This window comes from Pristis pectinata, chromosome 2, assembly GCF_009764475.1.
Source record: "Pristis pectinata isolate sPriPec2 chromosome 2, sPriPec2.1.pri, whole genome shotgun sequence".
In the NCBI taxonomy this organism is placed as follows: Eukaryota; Metazoa; Chordata; class Chondrichthyes; order Rhinopristiformes; family Pristidae; genus Pristis; species Pristis pectinata.
The window spans coordinates 30,040,989-30,060,055 of NC_067406.1; the positions used below are offsets into that span (position 1 = coordinate 30,040,989).

Below are 19,067 nucleotides of genomic sequence, written 5' to 3' on the forward strand. Positions count from 1 at the left end.
TCTGCACGGTCAGAAAATCACTGCCAATGCACACTGCCCTCGGACCGACTATTGAGGACAAGGTGGTTGCCTATCTCTTTGCAGACTGTGGATTTGGTAAGAGAATTGGAGAAAGATGCAAGGGTCCTTGTCATGGTTCATCCCAAGCAGCTGCATAACAGAGGACACTCTTATCTACAGGCTGTTCCCAGGGACACACACACACACACACAGATGTACATCAACTACTGCTGGAAGATCATCAGCTTGGTGAAAGATACTCATTGGTCCACCTGAAACTTGTTGGTCTCCCAGCACAGTGAGATGTCCGTGGGGGAAAGCTGCCGACTGGCACATTCCAGGCTGCAGGAGTACGTGCTGAGGGATGCACTGAAGCTTGGTGCAGTGAATGCAAGGGCTTGGTGGGGAAGGACCACTGTTTAGTGTTCTTCTGCTACTGGACATGGAGGGGCTGAATCAGGTGGGGAAGCCTCTCAAATATCAAAATGGTGTTATGGTTTTAAAAGAAATAAGTTAACACTACTGAATGTATTGACCATGAATGTAAAGGTTTTGCACTGTTTATTCTTTATATATTTTTTAAAATTATGAATAAAGTTTATTTTTTGAACAAAAAAAAACTTCCCAGCTCCAGTACCTTATACCTCTATTTACCAAGCCCAGAATCCCATATGCTAAGTAAACTGCTTTGTTATTGTCCTATCTGCTTCAAAGATTTGTTCACAAAATTCCCTCAACCCCAGCACTTCAGCTCTTACACCCACTAAGATCATACCATCTAGCATATATTGTCTCTGAAATTTATCACCTATTTCCAGCATTGAATTTAATCTACCATATGCCCAGCTGTTCCACCAGCATGTCTATTACTATCTACCTCACTGTTTACTACACTTACAAACTTTCTGCTATCTTCAAATCTGGAAATAATGTCCTATTCCCCAGGCCCAATTCAATGATGAACATCAAACACAGTAGCAGTCCTATACTAAAATCTGGGGAATCCCATTGCATACTTTCTGCAATCCAGTTCTGCTTTCAATCTGTTCACTAGTTTCAATTAAGTTTGACCAAAGGAATGAGTCTTCTGCAGGACCTTAGCTGGCAGAGCAATGTAAAGATGCACTGCATGAGGAAACTCAGGCTCACTTTGGCTAAAGTATGTCATAAATATCTGAAAGTCATCCCTTGTTGAATATACTTGTTGGGAGTTAAGGTGACAAATTCTTCCAAGTACCCATTGCAAACATCACACAAGTCACTTGTTTTATTGAACACTTTTCCATTTAGCACTCATTTTTGAATACTATGAGATGCACCAAAATTAAATTTTATTGCATTTTGCATTATACGTGCATTTATCTCCCATTTCTGCCAATTGGATGCTATTAACTTCTCTCATTTAATATGCATAAGTTTTACTGTTGCAGCCTCCATACTAAAGTGGTGAGATTGGTAGCTGCTTGGCCTACTTATCAGCATCAGATTTATGAATCTAGGAATTTGTGAGAGATGCTTAGCATTAGGTAGCCATTATTTTCTTCTGCAGAGGGACCCATCTGAGATTTTGATTGAGTTCACTAGCAAAGCTCCTCTAGTGGGTGCCAAGGTGCAGTTACCTTTCTGAAATCTGACAGCTCATATTTAAGTACATACAGTACCTTTCTTAGTTAGAATCTTGACTAACCACATTTACCTGCATACAATCTAGATTTATACTGTTACAAAATCTCCTCCCACATTCATGATTTCATCATCCAATAGCCAGAAAATCCAATATCCATTTCATGATCAAAGATCACTAACCAAAGTCATTTTTGTTTAATACATTAATGGGGGGTGGATTTAGTTTGCTTGGTCAAAATACACTGCCCATTCCTTGAAGCACAAGAGGACTGAAAATGGAAATTGGGCAAATGCTTCCTGATTACTGTGACCTTTTGATTTTCACTTTTACCCTTCTTTCTGTACCATTAATCAGGATAGACTTCTGCACTACCATGACAGCTCAATTATTCTGATGTAGAAGATTCACATCAATTGGAGCATTGTCCTTATGCATAACTTCATCCTAGAAAGAAGCCACCATGTGGATTGGCTCATGCTAACTACTAGGCCAGTCTGGTTTAACTCTCAATGTTTGCAACAGAGAGATGCACAAGCTGATCCTAGGTGACTTGAGGAATCGCAGGGTTCTGCAAAATTTTAATGAAGCCATCAAACCATTCCATTGCAATGGAGACACTTGCCTTGGTACTAGTAGATTGATTGATTCCTTTGATGAATTGGGGATAGACTAAAGTTGGTCTATAATTACTGGGAAGTATAAAATTCTGAGCATGATTGAAAGGATAGATGTTTCATCTGGCTTGTAAAAATGTTTCATCTGGCTAGAACAAGGTAGCAGGGTCTTAAGAGGAGGAACTGAGAAGAGGAGTTTCTTTACCCAGAGGTTTGCATATTTTTGGAATTATCTCAGTGGGCCATGAATGCTCATTGAATATACTCAAGGCTGAGATCAATAGATTTTAAGACATGAAGGGATCAAGTGAAATGGAGATGGACTTGTAAAATGGACAAGAGGTGTAGAGCCATGATTTCAATGAATGGCAGGAGGTTGCACCAGGAGCTAAATGTAGTCTATTCCTGCTTTTATCACTTCTAAAATTGTGTCTATTCACCAGGTTTGCCACCACAAACAAAACTATCTAACTTGAAGTCTGCTGCTGCTATCCTTAAGTGATGCTTTATATATATAAAAAAAATCACTGATCAAAATTTTCACAGCTGCTTTCCAGTGCAGTATTCCTGTTGCATGGGAGGTTGAGCTCTTAGAATACTAATGAAAAAAAATGACTCCTACATTTTAATGACTGACTGAGCATGGAACCATTGATAGGGAGAAGCACTGTTTCTAATGTGCAATTCTGAGGAAACTGCATCCATGAATTTTCAGGGAAAAAAAAACCATAGCGTCTTTCAGGACTTCATTGCCTGAAAGTACTTTATGGTACATGAAGTACATTTGAAATGTTGATACTCAGGCTGACAAGAGATTAATAAAATAATTGCAAGTAAATTGCCATTTTACATGCACTGTTAAACATTAATACATGAACAATATTTCAAATAGTCCAATGGAAAACACTTCACCTTTAATTTTAATTTACTTCCTCTATGTAATTTAAAAATCTCATCCTTGTGTTCTAAACCCTCCATGGCTTGTTATTCACTTCTCTGCAACCTGACCTACAACTCAGATATATGCATTTCTCCCCCAATTCCTGTGACGAACACTCCCATTCTCAGTCACCAAGGGCACTGATGTGGCCCATAATTAAATAACTTGATTATACTCACTGATGGAGTTTCCAAGTAAATTTTCTTTGTCACCAACTACATCATACTCACAACTGACTTTGACATTACCTCCCAACTCTGACAAAATCCCAAGGAAGAGTTGGGAGCTGAAATCTGCTTAAACAAAATAATCACCTCACAAATTCTAATTTATGTGGATTAACTGTTCAATAATTGAAGAATGCCTGGTATATCTTTGATTCTTAAGTTGTAAGAATTTAATTTTATATAATTATTTTGACTTACATGTATTTTCACAAAACAGCAAAATGTCAAATTGATTTCCATGGGGGCAAGTTAAAGAAACTACATGTCTAGGACCACACAGAAGCCTTGTTTAAGGCAACTGCTTTGTGCACTCAAGTTTTAGGACAACATTGAACCTTTTGGTGCAGTCAGCATTCACAACAGAAGGCAGATTGCTGTTCGTAACATGGAAGGCTAAGACAGAAATCCCTTTTTAATCTTTTTCTTTTGAAGGTGTTTTCTTCTTGTTAATGCGTGCAACTAACATGCAAAAAAATTGCAGTATTTTCCCTTTGCATTAATAGCAATTAAATAACAGCACTAAACTTCACTGTTGCAATTTAGTGAAACTGAACACATCAAGCTCCCATGCACAGCAATGTGACAAAGACCCTATAATCAGTTAGGTTGATTGAGGGTTAAATATTGGACAAGACACTGGGGCCAATTCCCCAGGCTCCTCTTTGTCTCTCCTGAGACACAAGCAGCCACAGCTTCATTATCCATAGCATTCTTGACAACACAGTAGTCGCTCCATACAGAACTGGAGAATTAGGTAAGATCGCTGTGTTCAAGTCTCTGGAGTGAAACTCAAATCCAGAAGGTCAGAGTTGTAGGTGCGGTCATTAGCTGAACACAGCTGACACCAGAATTTGCTGTTGAATTACAAGTGGACCAATATAATTATAATTGGAATCAGACAACCTAAGTGACAAGTGGCAAATTCATATGTTCTAACATTGTTCTAAAGAAATTGCAAGGCAAAGAGGCACTTAACAGTTCCAGTAGATCAAAGGACAGAAGTTTAAGGCTAGCCAGATAAAATTTGAACTAGATCTAGTGTTAAGTTAATTAAATAATCTGTTCAATTAAACTAATATGCAAATCCTTCTTTAATATAGCTAATGTTGATTTAAAAAAAAATCCACAGTTGTCACTATTAGGTAAACATTACTTTAATTATTCAACACTATTAGCATTAGAGTTGACAGACAGCAAATGCAATCATTTTAGTATTTCTTAAATTTAGAGGAACAGCTACCTGCTCACCATTGGAATCCAGGTGAAGATCTGAAAAATATCACCACATTTAGGTTGGCTAGTTACAGCAAGGCTAAGTGCACAACTCTAACTTCCAGGTGCATTCCAAGGAGACCTCCAGGATGATTTTCTCATTTGCCAAAAATAATTAACCAGTTTATTACATTCAAGAATAATCCACAAAATATTTGAACTGAACAATGATTTGCTTGCATGTCTGGAAGCAAGAGAACCAAGTCAAGAGTCACGGTGTTGATGATATTGCAAGGATCCTGAAAATACAATGTTGGCCGAGTGTAGTCCTATCAATGCAAACCCAGTTTATCCCTTCAATCAGTTAGTGGCTTTCTCCTTTCTTTCCAGCAATCTAGGAAATAATTGAAAAGTGAAAAAAAGTGAAAAAGGTAACCCAGCAATGTCACCAACATCTTAGCCAATTCTGAACATTCAAAACAATTCACAAAGTGAAAAAGTATTCCAATGAATCACCATATAGCTCAAACCTGATGTTTACTGCTTATGCAAATGTTGCAATAAATGTTATAAAACTTTAATGGCTTCCATATTTTTTCTGTTAAAATCTGCTAACCAGCACTAAGCCAGGAGATTCAAGACAGTGCTGGCCATCAGCTGGTCAGTCACCTTTTGACTTCTCACTCTCGCATTAGCCATACATCAAGATACAAATTTCCATCCACTAGCTCTTATCTGAAATTATATTCTTAGAATTATACCAGCATGAAAACAAGCCCTTTGGCCTAACTTGTCCATGTCAATCAAGATGCCGACCTACACTAATCCCATTTGCCTGCATTTGGCCCATATCCTTCTAAATCTATCCTATCCATGTATCTATCCAAATGTCTTTTAAAAGTTCTAACTGTATCTTCCTCTACCATCTTATTCCCTATACCTAATACCTCTGCTTAAAAAACTTGCCCCTCAGGTCTCCTTTAAAACTTTCCTGTCACCCTAAATCTATGCCCTCTGGTTTTAGGCTCCCCTTCTTGGGGGAAGAAAGACCATAGAAAACATAGAAAGTCTACAGCACAATTCAGGCCCTTCGGCCCACAAAGCTGTGCCGAACATGTCCCTACCCTAGAAATTACTAGGCTTACCCATAGCCCTCTATTTTTCTCAGCTCCATGTACCTATCCAAAAGTCTCTTAAAAGACCCTATCGTGTCCACCTCCACCACCGTTGCCGGCAGCCCATTCCACGCACTCACCACTCTGAGTAAAAAAACTTACCCCTGACATCCCCTTTATACCTACTCCCCAGCACCTTAAACCTATGTCCTCTTCTGGCCACCATTTCAGCCCTGGGGAAAAGCCTCTGACTATCTACCCGATCAATGCCTCTCATCATCTTATATACCTCAATCTGGTCCTTCCCTCATCCTCCATTGCTCCAAGGAGAAAAGGCCGAGTTCCCTCAACCTACTTTCATAAGGCATGCTCTGCATTCCAGGCAACACCCTTGTAAATCTCCTCTGCACCCTTTCTATGGCTTCCACATCCTTCCTGTAGTGAGGTGACCAGAACTGAGCATAGTACTCCAATTAGGGTCTGACCAGGGTCCTATACAGCTGCAACAATACCTCTCGGCTCCTAAATTCAGTTCCACGACTGATGAAGAACAATACACAATATGCCTTCTTAACCACAGAGTCAACCTGGTATTGGTATATTATTGTCACCTGTACCGAGGTAGAGTGAAAAGCTTGTCTTACAAACCGATCATACAGGTCAATTCATTATACAGTGCAGTTACATTGAGCTAGTACAGAGTGCATTGAAGTAGTACAGGTAAAAACAATAACAGTAGAGTAAAGTCTCACAGCTACAGAGAAAGTGCAGTGCAATAAGGTGCAAGGTCACAACAAGATAGACCGTGAGGTCATAGTCCATCTCATTGTATAAGGGAACCATTCAATTGTCTTATCATAGTGGGGTAGAAGCTGTCCCTAAGTCTGGTGGTACGTGCCCTCAGGCTCCTGTATCTTCTACCCAATGGAAGAGGAGAGAAGAGAGAATGTCCTGGGTGGGTGGGGTCTTTGATTATGCTGGCTGCTACACCAAGACATCAAGAGGTAAAGACAGAGTCCAAGGAAGGGAGGCTGGGGTCCGTGATGCACTGGGCTGTGTCCACAACTCTCTGCAGCTTCTTGTGGTCCTGGGCGGAGCAGTTGCTGTACCAAGCCGTGACAGATAGGATGTTTTCTATGGTGCATCTGTAAAAGTTGGTGAGAATCAAAGGGGACAAACCAAATTTCTTTAGCCTCCTGAGGAAGTAGAGGCGCTGGTGAGCTTTCTTTGCCATGGCATCTACATGATTTGACCAGGACAGGCTGCTGGTGATGTTCACTCCCAGGAACTTGAAGCTCTCAACCCTCTCGACCTCAACACCACTGATGTAGACAGGTGCATGTACACCGCCCCCTTCCCTGAAGTCAATGACCAGCTCTTTTGTTTTGTTGATATTGAGGGAAAGGTTGTTGTCATGGCACCATTCCACTAAGCTCTCTATCTCCTTCCTGTACTCTGACTCATCATTATTTGAGATACGGCCTCCAATGGTGGTATCATCTGCAAACTTGTAGATGGAGTTAGAGCAGAATCTGGCCACACAGTCATGAATTTATAGAGAGTAGAGTAGAGGGCTGAGGATGCAGCCTTGTGGGGCACCAGTGTTGAGAATAATTGTGTCGGAGGTATTGTTGTCTATCCTCACTGATTGCGGTCTGTTTATTAGAAAGTCAAGGATCCAGTTACAGAGGGAGGTGTTGAGTCCTAGGTCTCAGAGTTTGGTGACAAGCTTGCTTGGAATGATTGTATTGAAGGCAGAGCTGTAGTCAACAAACAATAGTCTAACGTCTGTGTCTTTACTGTCCAGCTGCTCCAGAGCTGAGTGTAGGGCCAGAGAGATGGCATCTGCTGTAGACCTGTTTCACCGAAAGGCAGCTGTGCAGCTAACCTGTGCAGCTGCTTTGAGCGTCCTATGGACTCGGACCTCAAGATCCTCCACACTGCCAAGAGTCCTACCATTAATACTATATTCTGCCATCATATTTGACCTACCAAAATGAACCACTTCACACTTATCTGGGTTGAACCGCATCTGCCACTTCTCAGCCCAACTTTGCTTCCTATCTATGTCCCGCTGTAATCTCTGACAGCCCTCTATACTATCCACAACACATCCAACCTTTGTGTCATCCGCAAACTTACTAACCCATCCCTCCACTTCCTCATCCAGGTCGTTTATAAAAATCACAAAGAGTAAGGGTCCCAGAACAGATCCCCGAGGTACACCACTGGTCACTGACCTCCACGCAGAATACGAACCTTCAACAACCACTCTTTGCCTTCTGTGGGCCAGCCAGTTCTGGATCCACATTGCAATGTCCCCTTGGATCCCATGCTTCCTTACTTTCTCAATAAACCTTGCATGGGGTAGCTTATCAAATGCCTTGCTGAAATCCATATACACTACATCTACTGCTCTCCCTTCATCGATGTGTTTAGTGACATCCTCAAAAAATTCAATCAGGCTCATAAGGCAGGACCTGCCCTTGACAAAGCCATGCTGATTATTCCTAATCATATTATACCTCTCCAAATGTTCATAAATCCTGCCTCCCAGGATCTTCTCCATCAGCTTACCAACCACTGAGGTAAGACTCACTGGTCTATAATCTCCTGGGCTACCTCTACTCCCTTTCTTGAATAAGGGAACAACATCTGCAACCCTCCAATCTTCTGGAACGTCTCCAGTCTCCATCGATGATGCAAAGATCATCATCAGAGGCTCTGCAATCTCTTCCCTCGCCTCCTACAGCAGCCTGGGGTACATCTCATCCAGTCCCGGCGACTTATCCAACTTGATGCTTTCCAATAGTTTCAGCACCTCCTCTTTCCTAATATCTACATGCTCAAGCTTTTCAGCCTGCTGCAAGTCCTCACTACAATCCCCCAGATCTTTTTCCGTAATGAATACTGATGTAAAGTATTCATTAAGTACCTCCGCTATTTTTTCCGGATCCATACACACTTTCCCACTGCTGCACTTGATAGGCCCTATTCTTTCGCATCTTATCCTCTTACTCTTCACATACTTGTGGAATGCTTTGGGGTTTTCCTTAATCCTGCCCACCAAGGCCTTCTCATGCCCCCTTCTGGCTCTCCTAATTTCCTTCTTAAGCTCCTTCCTGTTAGCCTTATACACTTCCAGATCTCCAACATTAAGCTTTTCTTTTCCTTTTAACTAGATTTATTATAGCCTTTGTACACCACAGCTCCTGTATCCTCTTGTCACTCCCGTCTCATTGGAACATGCCTGTGCAGAACTCCACACAAATAGCCCCTGAATATTTGCCACATTTCTTCTGTACTTTTCCCTGAGAACATCTGTTCCCAATTTAATCTTCCTATTTCCTGCCTGAGAGCTTCATAATTCCCTTTACTCCAAGTAAACGCCTTTCTAGTCTGTCTGTTCCTATCTCTCTCCAATGTTATCGTAAAGGAGATAGAATTATGATCACTATCTCCAAAATGCTCTCCCACTGAGAGATCTGACACCTGACCAGGTTCATTTCCCAAAACCAAATCAAGCACAGCCTCTCCTCTTGTAGGCCTATCTACATATTGTGTCAAGAATCTTTCCTGAACACACTTACACTCCACCCCATCTAAACCCCTCACTGTCTGGAGATGCCAATCGATGTTTGGGAAATTAAAATCTCCCATCACAACAACTCTGTTATTATCACACCTTTCTAGGATCTGCTTCCCTATCTGCTCCTCGATATCCCTGTTACTATTGGGTGGCCTATAAAAAACACAGTAAAGTTATTGACCCCTTCCTGTTCCTAACCTCCACTCACAGAGACTCTGTAGACAGTCCCTCCATGACGTCCACCTTTTCTGCAGCCGTGACACTATCTCTGATCAACAGCGCCACTCCCCCACCTCTTTTGCTTCCCTCCCTGTCCTTTCTGAAACATCTAAAACCCAGCACTTGAAGTAACCATTCCAGTCCCTGAGCCATCCAAGTCTCTGTAATGGCCACCACATCGTAGTTCCAAGTATTTATCCAAGTTCTAAGCTCATCCGCCTTGTTCACAATACTCCTTTCATCTACCCTACCATCTACCCTATCCATACCTCCCCTAATTTTATAAACATCTATAAGGTTATCACTCAGCCTCCTTAGTTCCAGGAAACTCAGTCACAGCCTATCCAACCTCTCCTTACAACTCAAGCCCTCCAGTCTAGGCAACATTCCTGTGAATCTTTTCTGACTCTTCCTTTTGCATGGTGACCAGAATTGCATGCAATACTCCAACTGTGGCCTAACAAATGATTCATGCAATTGTAACGTGACATCCCAACTCCTATACACAATGCCTTGGCTAATGAAGGCAAGCCTATCATTTGCCTTCTTCACCACCCTGACTACCTATATCACCATGTTCATATACCCCCAGGTCTCATTGTTCCAGGGCCCTGCCATTTACTGTACAAGTCCTGTCGTAGTGTAACTTCCCAAAATGCAACACTATGCACTTGTCCGAGTAGAGCACTTCATTGGCCCAATTTCCCAGTTCTAAATCCTGTATTAAATCTTAAATAACCTTTACTGTCCACTGTCCCATCAATTTTGGGGCCACCCACAAACTTACTAACCATGCCAACTACATTCTCATCCAAATCATTAATATAGGTGGCGCACAACAATGGACCCAGCACTGATCCCTGTGGCACTCCACTGGTCACAGGTCTCCAACCTGATAAACAATTCTCCACCACCACCCTTTGACTCCTACCATCAAGCCATTTTTGTATCTAATTGGATATCTCACCCTGGATCCCATGGACCAAACTTCTGGACCAGCCTACCATGTGGGACCTTATCAAAGGCCTTGCTAAAGTCTGTGTTGAGAACATCCACCACCCTGCTCTCATCAATCCTCTTGATCACTTCTCAAAAAACTCAAATCAAATTCATGAAACATGATCTCTCATGAACAAAGCTATGCTGGCTATTCATAATCAGTCCTTACTTTTCCAAATGCACATAAATCCTGTTCCTCAGAATCCCTTTCAGTAACTTCCCCACCACCTATGCAAGGCTCACCAACTTGTAATATCCTGCTCATCCTTGCAGCCCTTCCTAAACAAAGGCATGACATTAATCATTCTCCACTACTTCATCAGTGGCTAACGAAGAAATAAATCCTCTGACAAGGCCCCAGCAACCTCCTCCCTTGCTTCCCACAATGCCCTAAGATACACCTGGTCAGGCCCCAAGGATTCATTGGCCTTAATTCACTTCACGACTGTCAAACCTCCTCCTTCATAATGTTGATATGCTTCTGGATATCATTGTTGTCTTCCCTGAACTCACTATCTGCCATGTCCTTCTCCAACTAATCCCATCTGCCTGCACATGGTCTATATCCCTCCATTCCCCTGCCTGTTCATGTGTCTGTCTAAATGTCTCAAACATTGCTGTTGTATCAGTTTCCACCACTTCCCCTGGCAATGCATTCCTGGCACCTACCACTCTATATAAACAAAAAATATTGCCTTGTAGATCTCCTTTAAACTTTCCTCCCACGCTTCAAAGTTATGCTCTCTATCCTACCCTATCTATGCCTCTCAGAATTTTATATACTTCTATCAGGTTGCCCCTCAGGTTCAGACACTCCACAGAAAACAATCCAAATTTGTCCAACCTCTCCTTCCAGCTAATACTCTAATCCAGACAACATCCTGGTGAATCTCTTCTGCACCCTCTCCAAATACTCAACATCCTTCCTGCTGTAATACAGTGATCAGAACTACACACAATAGCCTAAGTATGGCCTAACCAAAGTTTTATATAGCTATAACATGACTTTTATACTCCACACCCCGACTGATGAAGGCAAGTATGCTGTACACGTTCTTCACCACCCTTTACTTGTGTTGCCACCTTCAGGGACCTCTGGACTTGTACCACAGGATCCCTCTGTACATCAATGCTCCCAAGGGTGCTGCCATTTACTTCATACCTTCCTTTTGCATTTGACCGCCCCAAGTGCAACACCTCACACTGTCCGGATTAAAAGTCGTCTGCCATTTCTCTGCCCACACCTTCCAACTGGTCTCTCAATCTACCTCGTCATGGCCCTTGCACCTCATTTGTCTACCTGCACTGCACTTACTATGTAAATGTAACACTATACTCTGCATTCTATTATTGTTTTCCTTTTGTACTACCTCAATGTATTTACGTATGGAATGAGCTGTCTGGATGGCATGCAGACAAAAGCTTTTCACTGCATCTCTGTACATGTGGTAATAATAAACCAATTACCTGCTGAATCCTTTGACAACCTTCCTCACTAACCACAATTCTGCCAATTTTTATGCTGTCTGTAAACTTACTAATCATCCCACCTACATTTTCGTCCATATCACAAACAACAGAGGTCCCAGTGAAACACCACAGGTCACAGACTTCCAGACAGAATAACACCCCTCGACCATACCCTCTGTTTTCTATGATCAAGCCAGTTTTGAATCCAATCTAACAAGTCTCCAAGGATCCCATGTGCCTTTATCTTCTGGACTATCCTACCATGAGGGACCTGGTTGAAAGCTTTACTCAAGTCCATGTATACAATATCCATTGCCCTGTCCTCAATCATCCATCTTTGTCACCTCCCCAAAAAATTTAATTAAGTTTGTAAGATATGACCACCCCCACAAAAAATCATGTTGACTACCCCTAATAAGTTTATGCTTTTCCAGATGCAAGTTGATCCTATCTCTAATAATCTTCTCCAGTAATTTCCCTACCCCTGACTCAAGGCTCACTGGCGCATAATTTCCTGGTTTGTACCTAATACACTTCATTTAAGAACTCACCCATCTCCCATATCTCCACACACAGATTACCACATTGAACCTTAATGGGACCTACTCGCTCCCTGGTTATCTCTTTGCTTTGGATTTGAATCGTCGTTCTTGTACAACAATGGAATAACTGTTCTGTGACCACAAACTGGGAAATGGCCAGCCCAGAGTATTTTATCTAATCAGCTTGACTGGCTGGAAGCAGGAAACTGGCAAATGCAATCTGCTAAATCGATCAGCTATCAGTTGAGACATCAAAATTAAAGTATTTACTGGTGTAACTCACCCGCCTGAAGTCCAACATATTTGTGGTTTGCACAGGGGTTCCGATAAATGCAAGATAGTTAATTCTTGTGGTGTCCTCATCACCTTGGTTGGATTTGATAAAAAGCTGCAAACCAAGATAATAGCAGATTTAACTAAAGTACACAAACAGCACTGCCTAGTCACTCGTATATTACTCTTTGCTTACTTAAATCACTACAATACCTCATAGCAGTTTCTGACCCATTTTGCACAAGCAACCTGTGCTGATGTTTAAGTCTTGTTGAAAAACAGCATATCCTCAGCTTGGAATGAAATTTTGTCTAGCTACAGTAAAAATGACTATATAACACAAAGGGGGAAGGAAAATAATTGCCATCATGACAATACAAGGCTGCAACTTTTCTCTGAAATCTTCCCAAAATAACTCTTTCCAAAACTTGCTGGAAGAAATTATACTATGTGATTAACATACACTATTAGAACATAAACACAAGGACTTAACTGTTGGTAGCCATCAAGATTGTGGGTGTTCTTCTATCTCAGCTTCTTTTTCCTACACTATCCCCATATCCCTCAATTCCCTTGGTAGCCCTAAATCTATCAACCTGAATTGAGTGAACTCAATGAATGACCATCCATAGTCCTCAGAGGTACAGAATTCCAAAGATCCACCAAACTCCATGTAAAGAAATTTCTTCTCATAATCATTCTTATATAACCCTTTGTTTTGAGATTGTGACCCCCCCCAGTCCTAAACTCCTCACAAACATCCTCCAAACTCCTACCCTGTCAAGTCCTGTAAAATTTTGTAATTATCAATGGGATCACCTTTCATTTTTCAAAGCTCTAAACAAAAGGTTTAATCTAATCAATTTCTCCTAAACTGAAAATCCACCATCCCAGAAACCAGTACAGTGAATCATCACAATACCTATATTGCAACTGCACCCTTTTCTAGGGAAAAAGACCAAAATTGTACATAATATTCCAGATGTGGTTTCATCAAGGCCATATATAATTGCAGTTCAAAAAAAAATCACTTTCCTAAATGATAGCTGCATCCACATGCCACACTGTGCACAAGGATACCCAGGTCCTTTGGGCATCAATATTTTCCAATCTCTCACCATTAAGAAAATACTGTTTCTTTTTTGTTTTGTGTATTGAAGTGGAATCTCTCATAATATTTTTTTCCACCTTTTAATCCATTTGCCATATTTTTGCCTATTCACTTAGCTTGTCAGTATACCCCTAAGCCCCTTTACATCCATCTCTGAATTATCAATTCCACTTAGTTTGCTATCATCGGTGAACTTGGAAACAAGATAATTTGTCCCTTTAGCCAAATGATTGAAGCAGATTGTACACAGCTGGGGCCCAAGCATTGTTACCCACATTACCCTTCTTGTCATAGCCTGTCAACATGAGCAAATCATGTTTATTCCACTTTCTGGTTTCTATTTTTTCAGCAAATCTCAGTCCATGCCAGTATAAGGACCCAATTCTATGTGCTCCAACTTCTTGTGCGAGACCTGAATGAAAGCCTTCCGAAAATCTAAATATATTACATCCACTGTTTCTCTCACTTATTCTGCGAGTTAATGTGCAAATTAGCCAAAAGGTTCAGAGTAGTAAAACTCTTCAGGTTGTGAATTGCCAGAAATTGGTCAATTAAGTTGTTGCACCATTTGCTTCACACATGTAATGGCCTACTCTTAACTTATTTTTAACAACTTGTTGGATTTGATATTGCCACCTAGCATTAAGTACAGCAATTCACAGAAGTACTCTTTAAACAAAAAGACAGCCAATCGAACTATTTCCAAATACAAACAATTTAAGAGCAGTTTCTTTTCTTCAGATAGTGAACTATTGGAGATTTTACAATGACAGGTTCTATTTTTGTTTAAAGCTTTTTCTGTCCCTCTCTCTCAATGCAACTTTAGTTCTGTGCACCCGATTCAAATCTAACTCATCCTCCTATTTCCTTCAATGTTATTCAGTTAAATACAGCGATTACCCGGACATTGACTTAGGTCCTTGATTACTGTTGCCCATACCACACAGTTTTCTGTTCCACTTCCTGTTAAGCTGGAGTACATTTGCTAGAAAATGCAAAATGACCCACTGCAGCAAGATCTGGCCTGCATTTTGTGATGTACTCCATTTTATGCTTCCTGGTATCATTTCCACCTCTGAACAACTGCCAACCATGTATCATTTCTGGTTTGAAAGAAAATTATTGCTCATTTAAAATCATTGGAAGTACATAGCTTATACCTTTAATACTTGGAAAATTACATGACCACATAGTCAATAGACTATCTGAATCAAAAATTTCTAATGATAGAACTCACTGTTACACTATTAATATTCTGAAATTTAACATAACGCAGTGGGACAACTCCATCTTCTTTAACATCATCTGGTGTTAACTCCAGGGTTTGGGTTGGTTCACTTCTTTCCGCATCATCAAAATCAAATGAACGTGGCAGATTGGTGAATATTTTTACAAACTTTGGTCCACGGCCTGTGAATACAAAAAAATTAAATGTTTATATTACTAGCTCTTGGCATTGATAAAGACTTCTTTTAATTGTTTACAAGTGTTATAAGCAAGTGCTATATTTATGCAAAACAAGGTGCAAGTGGTCAATGGAAAGACTGAAAATCTTTTGGAAAAATGCAAATGGCAGCAAAGTGAAATCTTTAGCACCATGGACATCTAAGCTACACAAGTATAACAATAAGCAATGATTATTATAACTCTCAAAATATATTAGTGATTAAGAAAACATTCAGCTGCTTAGTCTTGAGAAAATTAGTTCAAAATAGTTTATCCTCAATGCTTTGAGCAAAAGCCCAGATAACCTGAATTCCAAAGCAGAAAATGGTTTCATCTGTGCTGCTATTACCAGACTGTACAATAAGTTAGCTGTGATACATTTGGTAATGGCAAAAGCCTGTTTGCAGTAAATTCATCCTAGACCAAAACTAGCATATTCTTTTGGCACAAAAGAATAAGCGGGGGGTTTTCTCTGTTTGAGTGGAAAGAGCATTACCATATTCTTTTGGCATAAAAGTTCCAGGGCAAGACAGTAAGAGTTTCTTTATTACCTTAGAAGTTCAGAACAAGAGCAATACCAAGTCAGATGTTGATAACATCTGAGGGATTCCAATGTAAATGAAGTCAATAATAACTGCTTCAAGCCAGCTTTTTGGATTATTCTCCATTTAAATATAGTGAATATGCCTCTCAAATATACTTGGTCAGATTGGTCCCCAATTTTCCTAAAATCAGGATAAGTTCACAAAATCAGGATAAGTTCACAAAATCATCAGTTTGCAATAGCAAGAATGTGACCTGGGTGTACAACTGAATTCAAATGTCTCAGAAGTGCTTTCACAATGTTGACATCATCGCACTTCTCTTATCGGTTGAAGACTGCTACCGTCTCCAATGCCAGCAAGGAACTTATACTGATGACCTCAGGCGATGAGCTTTGATATGAACAAAATTATCGCAGTTGTTGAAAATCAGGTCGGTACATTGCTTTTTGTCTTCAGCTCCAGTTGTACAATTTATTTTTCCCCGATATATCAGTGCAGTTTTGGTGTTGATCTAATCAAGCTTCAAAGCCAACATATAGAACAATGAGTTAGTGTTAACAGCAAACACTGTCTGTGGTACTTACAAAGGAGTACCAATATTTGGGTTATTTTAAGGTGTTCTTTCCACCCAAACAGACAAAGGTCCCTACTTATTTTAGACAGAAGAAAGGTGGTATCTATCTGTGAGCAGCAAACTGGATCATGATTCCAATGGTGGCATTAAAACAAAAATCATTGATGAAGTTGATTCAGGCAAGGATATATCTTATGAAGGCTCTCAGCCCGAAACATCGACTATTCATTTCCTTCCAGAGATGCTGCCTAACCCGCTGAGTTTCGCTAGCATTTTTTGTGCATTGCTCCAGATGTCCAGCATCTGTATGTCTTTTTTGTGTCTCAAGGATATATTTTAGCAGTTTTTCATATTGTCAAATGTTTCCCATTATTGCAGTTACACTGGAATTGCTTAGGTGTTGTCTGCAGGTGTTCAGCATCACAACTGCAGTATCGTAAGAATCGATTGCTTTCAATGCCAAAAGTGCAATCTGTCTCGTCAATGTCAAATGAAGTGAATCAAGTTGGATGGACATTGACATTAGTTACTATTGAAGTATCAAGAGGCCACAAAGAATCGACAGTGACCAAAATAGACAGCATGTTGGTGTAAGGAACAATAAAGGAAAACAAAACAGAACTGGACTCAAGAAAGAACAGGGAGGGGAAGGGGCAAGCATGGAGGTAACATTGCTGAGGAAAGTTTGAGAATAAGAATGTTTAGTTATGCTTCTTATATACATATCATCACAGCAAAGACAAATCAATTAGGAGAGAAAGCAGAGTTTGTTTTTAAAGGAACAATCCAAATATTTTGACTCACCATTCTCAGGAGCCTGAAGCCTCATTGAATAAAGCTTGACTGGCTGATTAAATGCTATTGTCACAAGAAGCTATGTCAAAAAGAAAGGGTAGTTTAATTTTCTGAGATTGCAAAATGGAAACACATTCAGCCAAACTTATCTATGCTAGTGCTTATCCATTTGAGCCTCCTTCCACTTTACGTCATCTGACCTTTTCATACTTCCCCTCCCAATTCTCTCATGTCCCATTAAATGTATCAATTCCATTCACCTTAAATACTCTACATGGCAGATTGCTATATCTCATCAGTCTGTGCAAGTTTTTCATGAAATCCGTATAAGACTTTTATGACTAAGCTACATTTATTGTCCTTAGTTTTGGAGTCTTAATTTAAATTTGCCACAAATCATACCAAGGTTTTGATCTCTAACCCAACTAGCATTTAACTTCCAAACCAATTCCAAATTCTTGTTTATTTATCAATTTGAATTTTATGCTCTTTTGTTTAAGAGGAGGTGGATTCAATAAGAAAATAAAACAATTTTCTTCCCCAAAAAGACTGAAATCCAAAGAGATTCTTAAAAAAAATGATCGTTTCCCCCAAATGTACAGATTCAGGAAGCAGAATTAGATTTTATGTAACTTCAGAAAAATTCTTGCCAACATTATCTGTTGGATTTGAGGTACAGTAGGTCAATTCTATCCCCAGAACATTTGCCCCTCTTCTTTGAGACCACAGTAATCTACTCTTGTTCCATTTTCTCAAAATTAAATTGTACAAAATTCAACATATTTGAAAGCAATTAACAATGGCAATCTTTGTAAAAGGTCCATAAAGTATCATTTTCTTAAATATGGCAATATTAAGATCTTAACAATTATTACTTTCTCAGTTGAACTGTGACATCAGTCTGATTTCCAGAGTTTGAGTTCAACTGGATCTACCAAATTAATCTCAATTGTATTCTGATTGTTGACTGGTAAGGAAAGACCAACCACTTTTCCAACCTTACAATGACATTCAGAAGTATCCAATGAGATTTGATTTGTTATTGGAAACATCAAATGGAGAATGGGTAATCATTTTGCAGAACATTTCTCAAGCTTGAGAAATGGCATCTCATCTTTCAACCTGATACATTACAGCCTTCAGAGCGCAATGGCAAACTCAATACTTTCAGATAACTAGACTTTCCATTTTATTTAAAGAACAGAACTTGCCAGCTGATTAAAAGTCATCAACCTGAAACATTAACTCTGTCAACAGATGCTGCATAACCTGAACATGTTCCTGCTTCTTTTAAAAAATGTTCCATTTACCATCCTACCTTACGAGTGTGAAATCTCCACCCTGGTGAATGGACTTGATGATTCTACAGTTCTGCCACTGGACTCTATATGAAGTCCTTCAGTATAGTGTACAGTTAATCCTTAACATTCAAACACTTAACTTTCATCATTTAGATACTAAAATCCATTGGTACAATAATTCTGCCAAGGTTGCTACATGTCCGCAGCATGCCAGAAGAACTAATGAGAGCAGCATCCAGAATCACTGCGACCTTTATCTACCACCACCAACGTCCCAATCTTTGTAGTCCTTATAAAGGTTAAAAGGGACCGAGCAGGAAGATTTCACACGACTCCAGCTGAGCTAAATGATAATTGACTGGGAATTACACACTCTAATGCAATCCTTCCCTAAAAAGCATAATTTTCACCAATTACAATGACCATTATCAAAGCTCCCTTGAATGCAAAATGAACCTGTAGCCTTGA

At 40.1% G+C, this 19,067-nt stretch overlaps 1 protein-coding gene across 1 annotated transcript in view; it reads right to left on the reverse strand.

Moving 5' to 3' along the window:
• Window positions 1–3,551: 3,551 nt before the first annotated feature.
• txnl1 (thioredoxin-like 1) overlaps window positions 3,552–19,067 on the reverse strand; it is a 38,906-nt gene continuing 23,390 nt past the window's right edge. The window contains exons 5-8 of the mRNA XM_052010611.1: window positions 17,308–17,377; window positions 15,176–15,348; window positions 12,838–12,942; window positions 3,552–5,014 (exon numbers count right to left, since the gene is read on the reverse strand). Coding sequence (XP_051866571.1) covers window positions 4,985–5,014; window positions 12,838–12,942; window positions 15,176–15,348; window positions 17,308–17,377 — 378 coding nt within the window. The 3' untranslated portion in view covers window positions 3,552–4,984. The remainder of the gene's footprint in view (window positions 5,015–12,837; window positions 12,943–15,175; window positions 15,349–17,307; window positions 17,378–19,067) is intronic.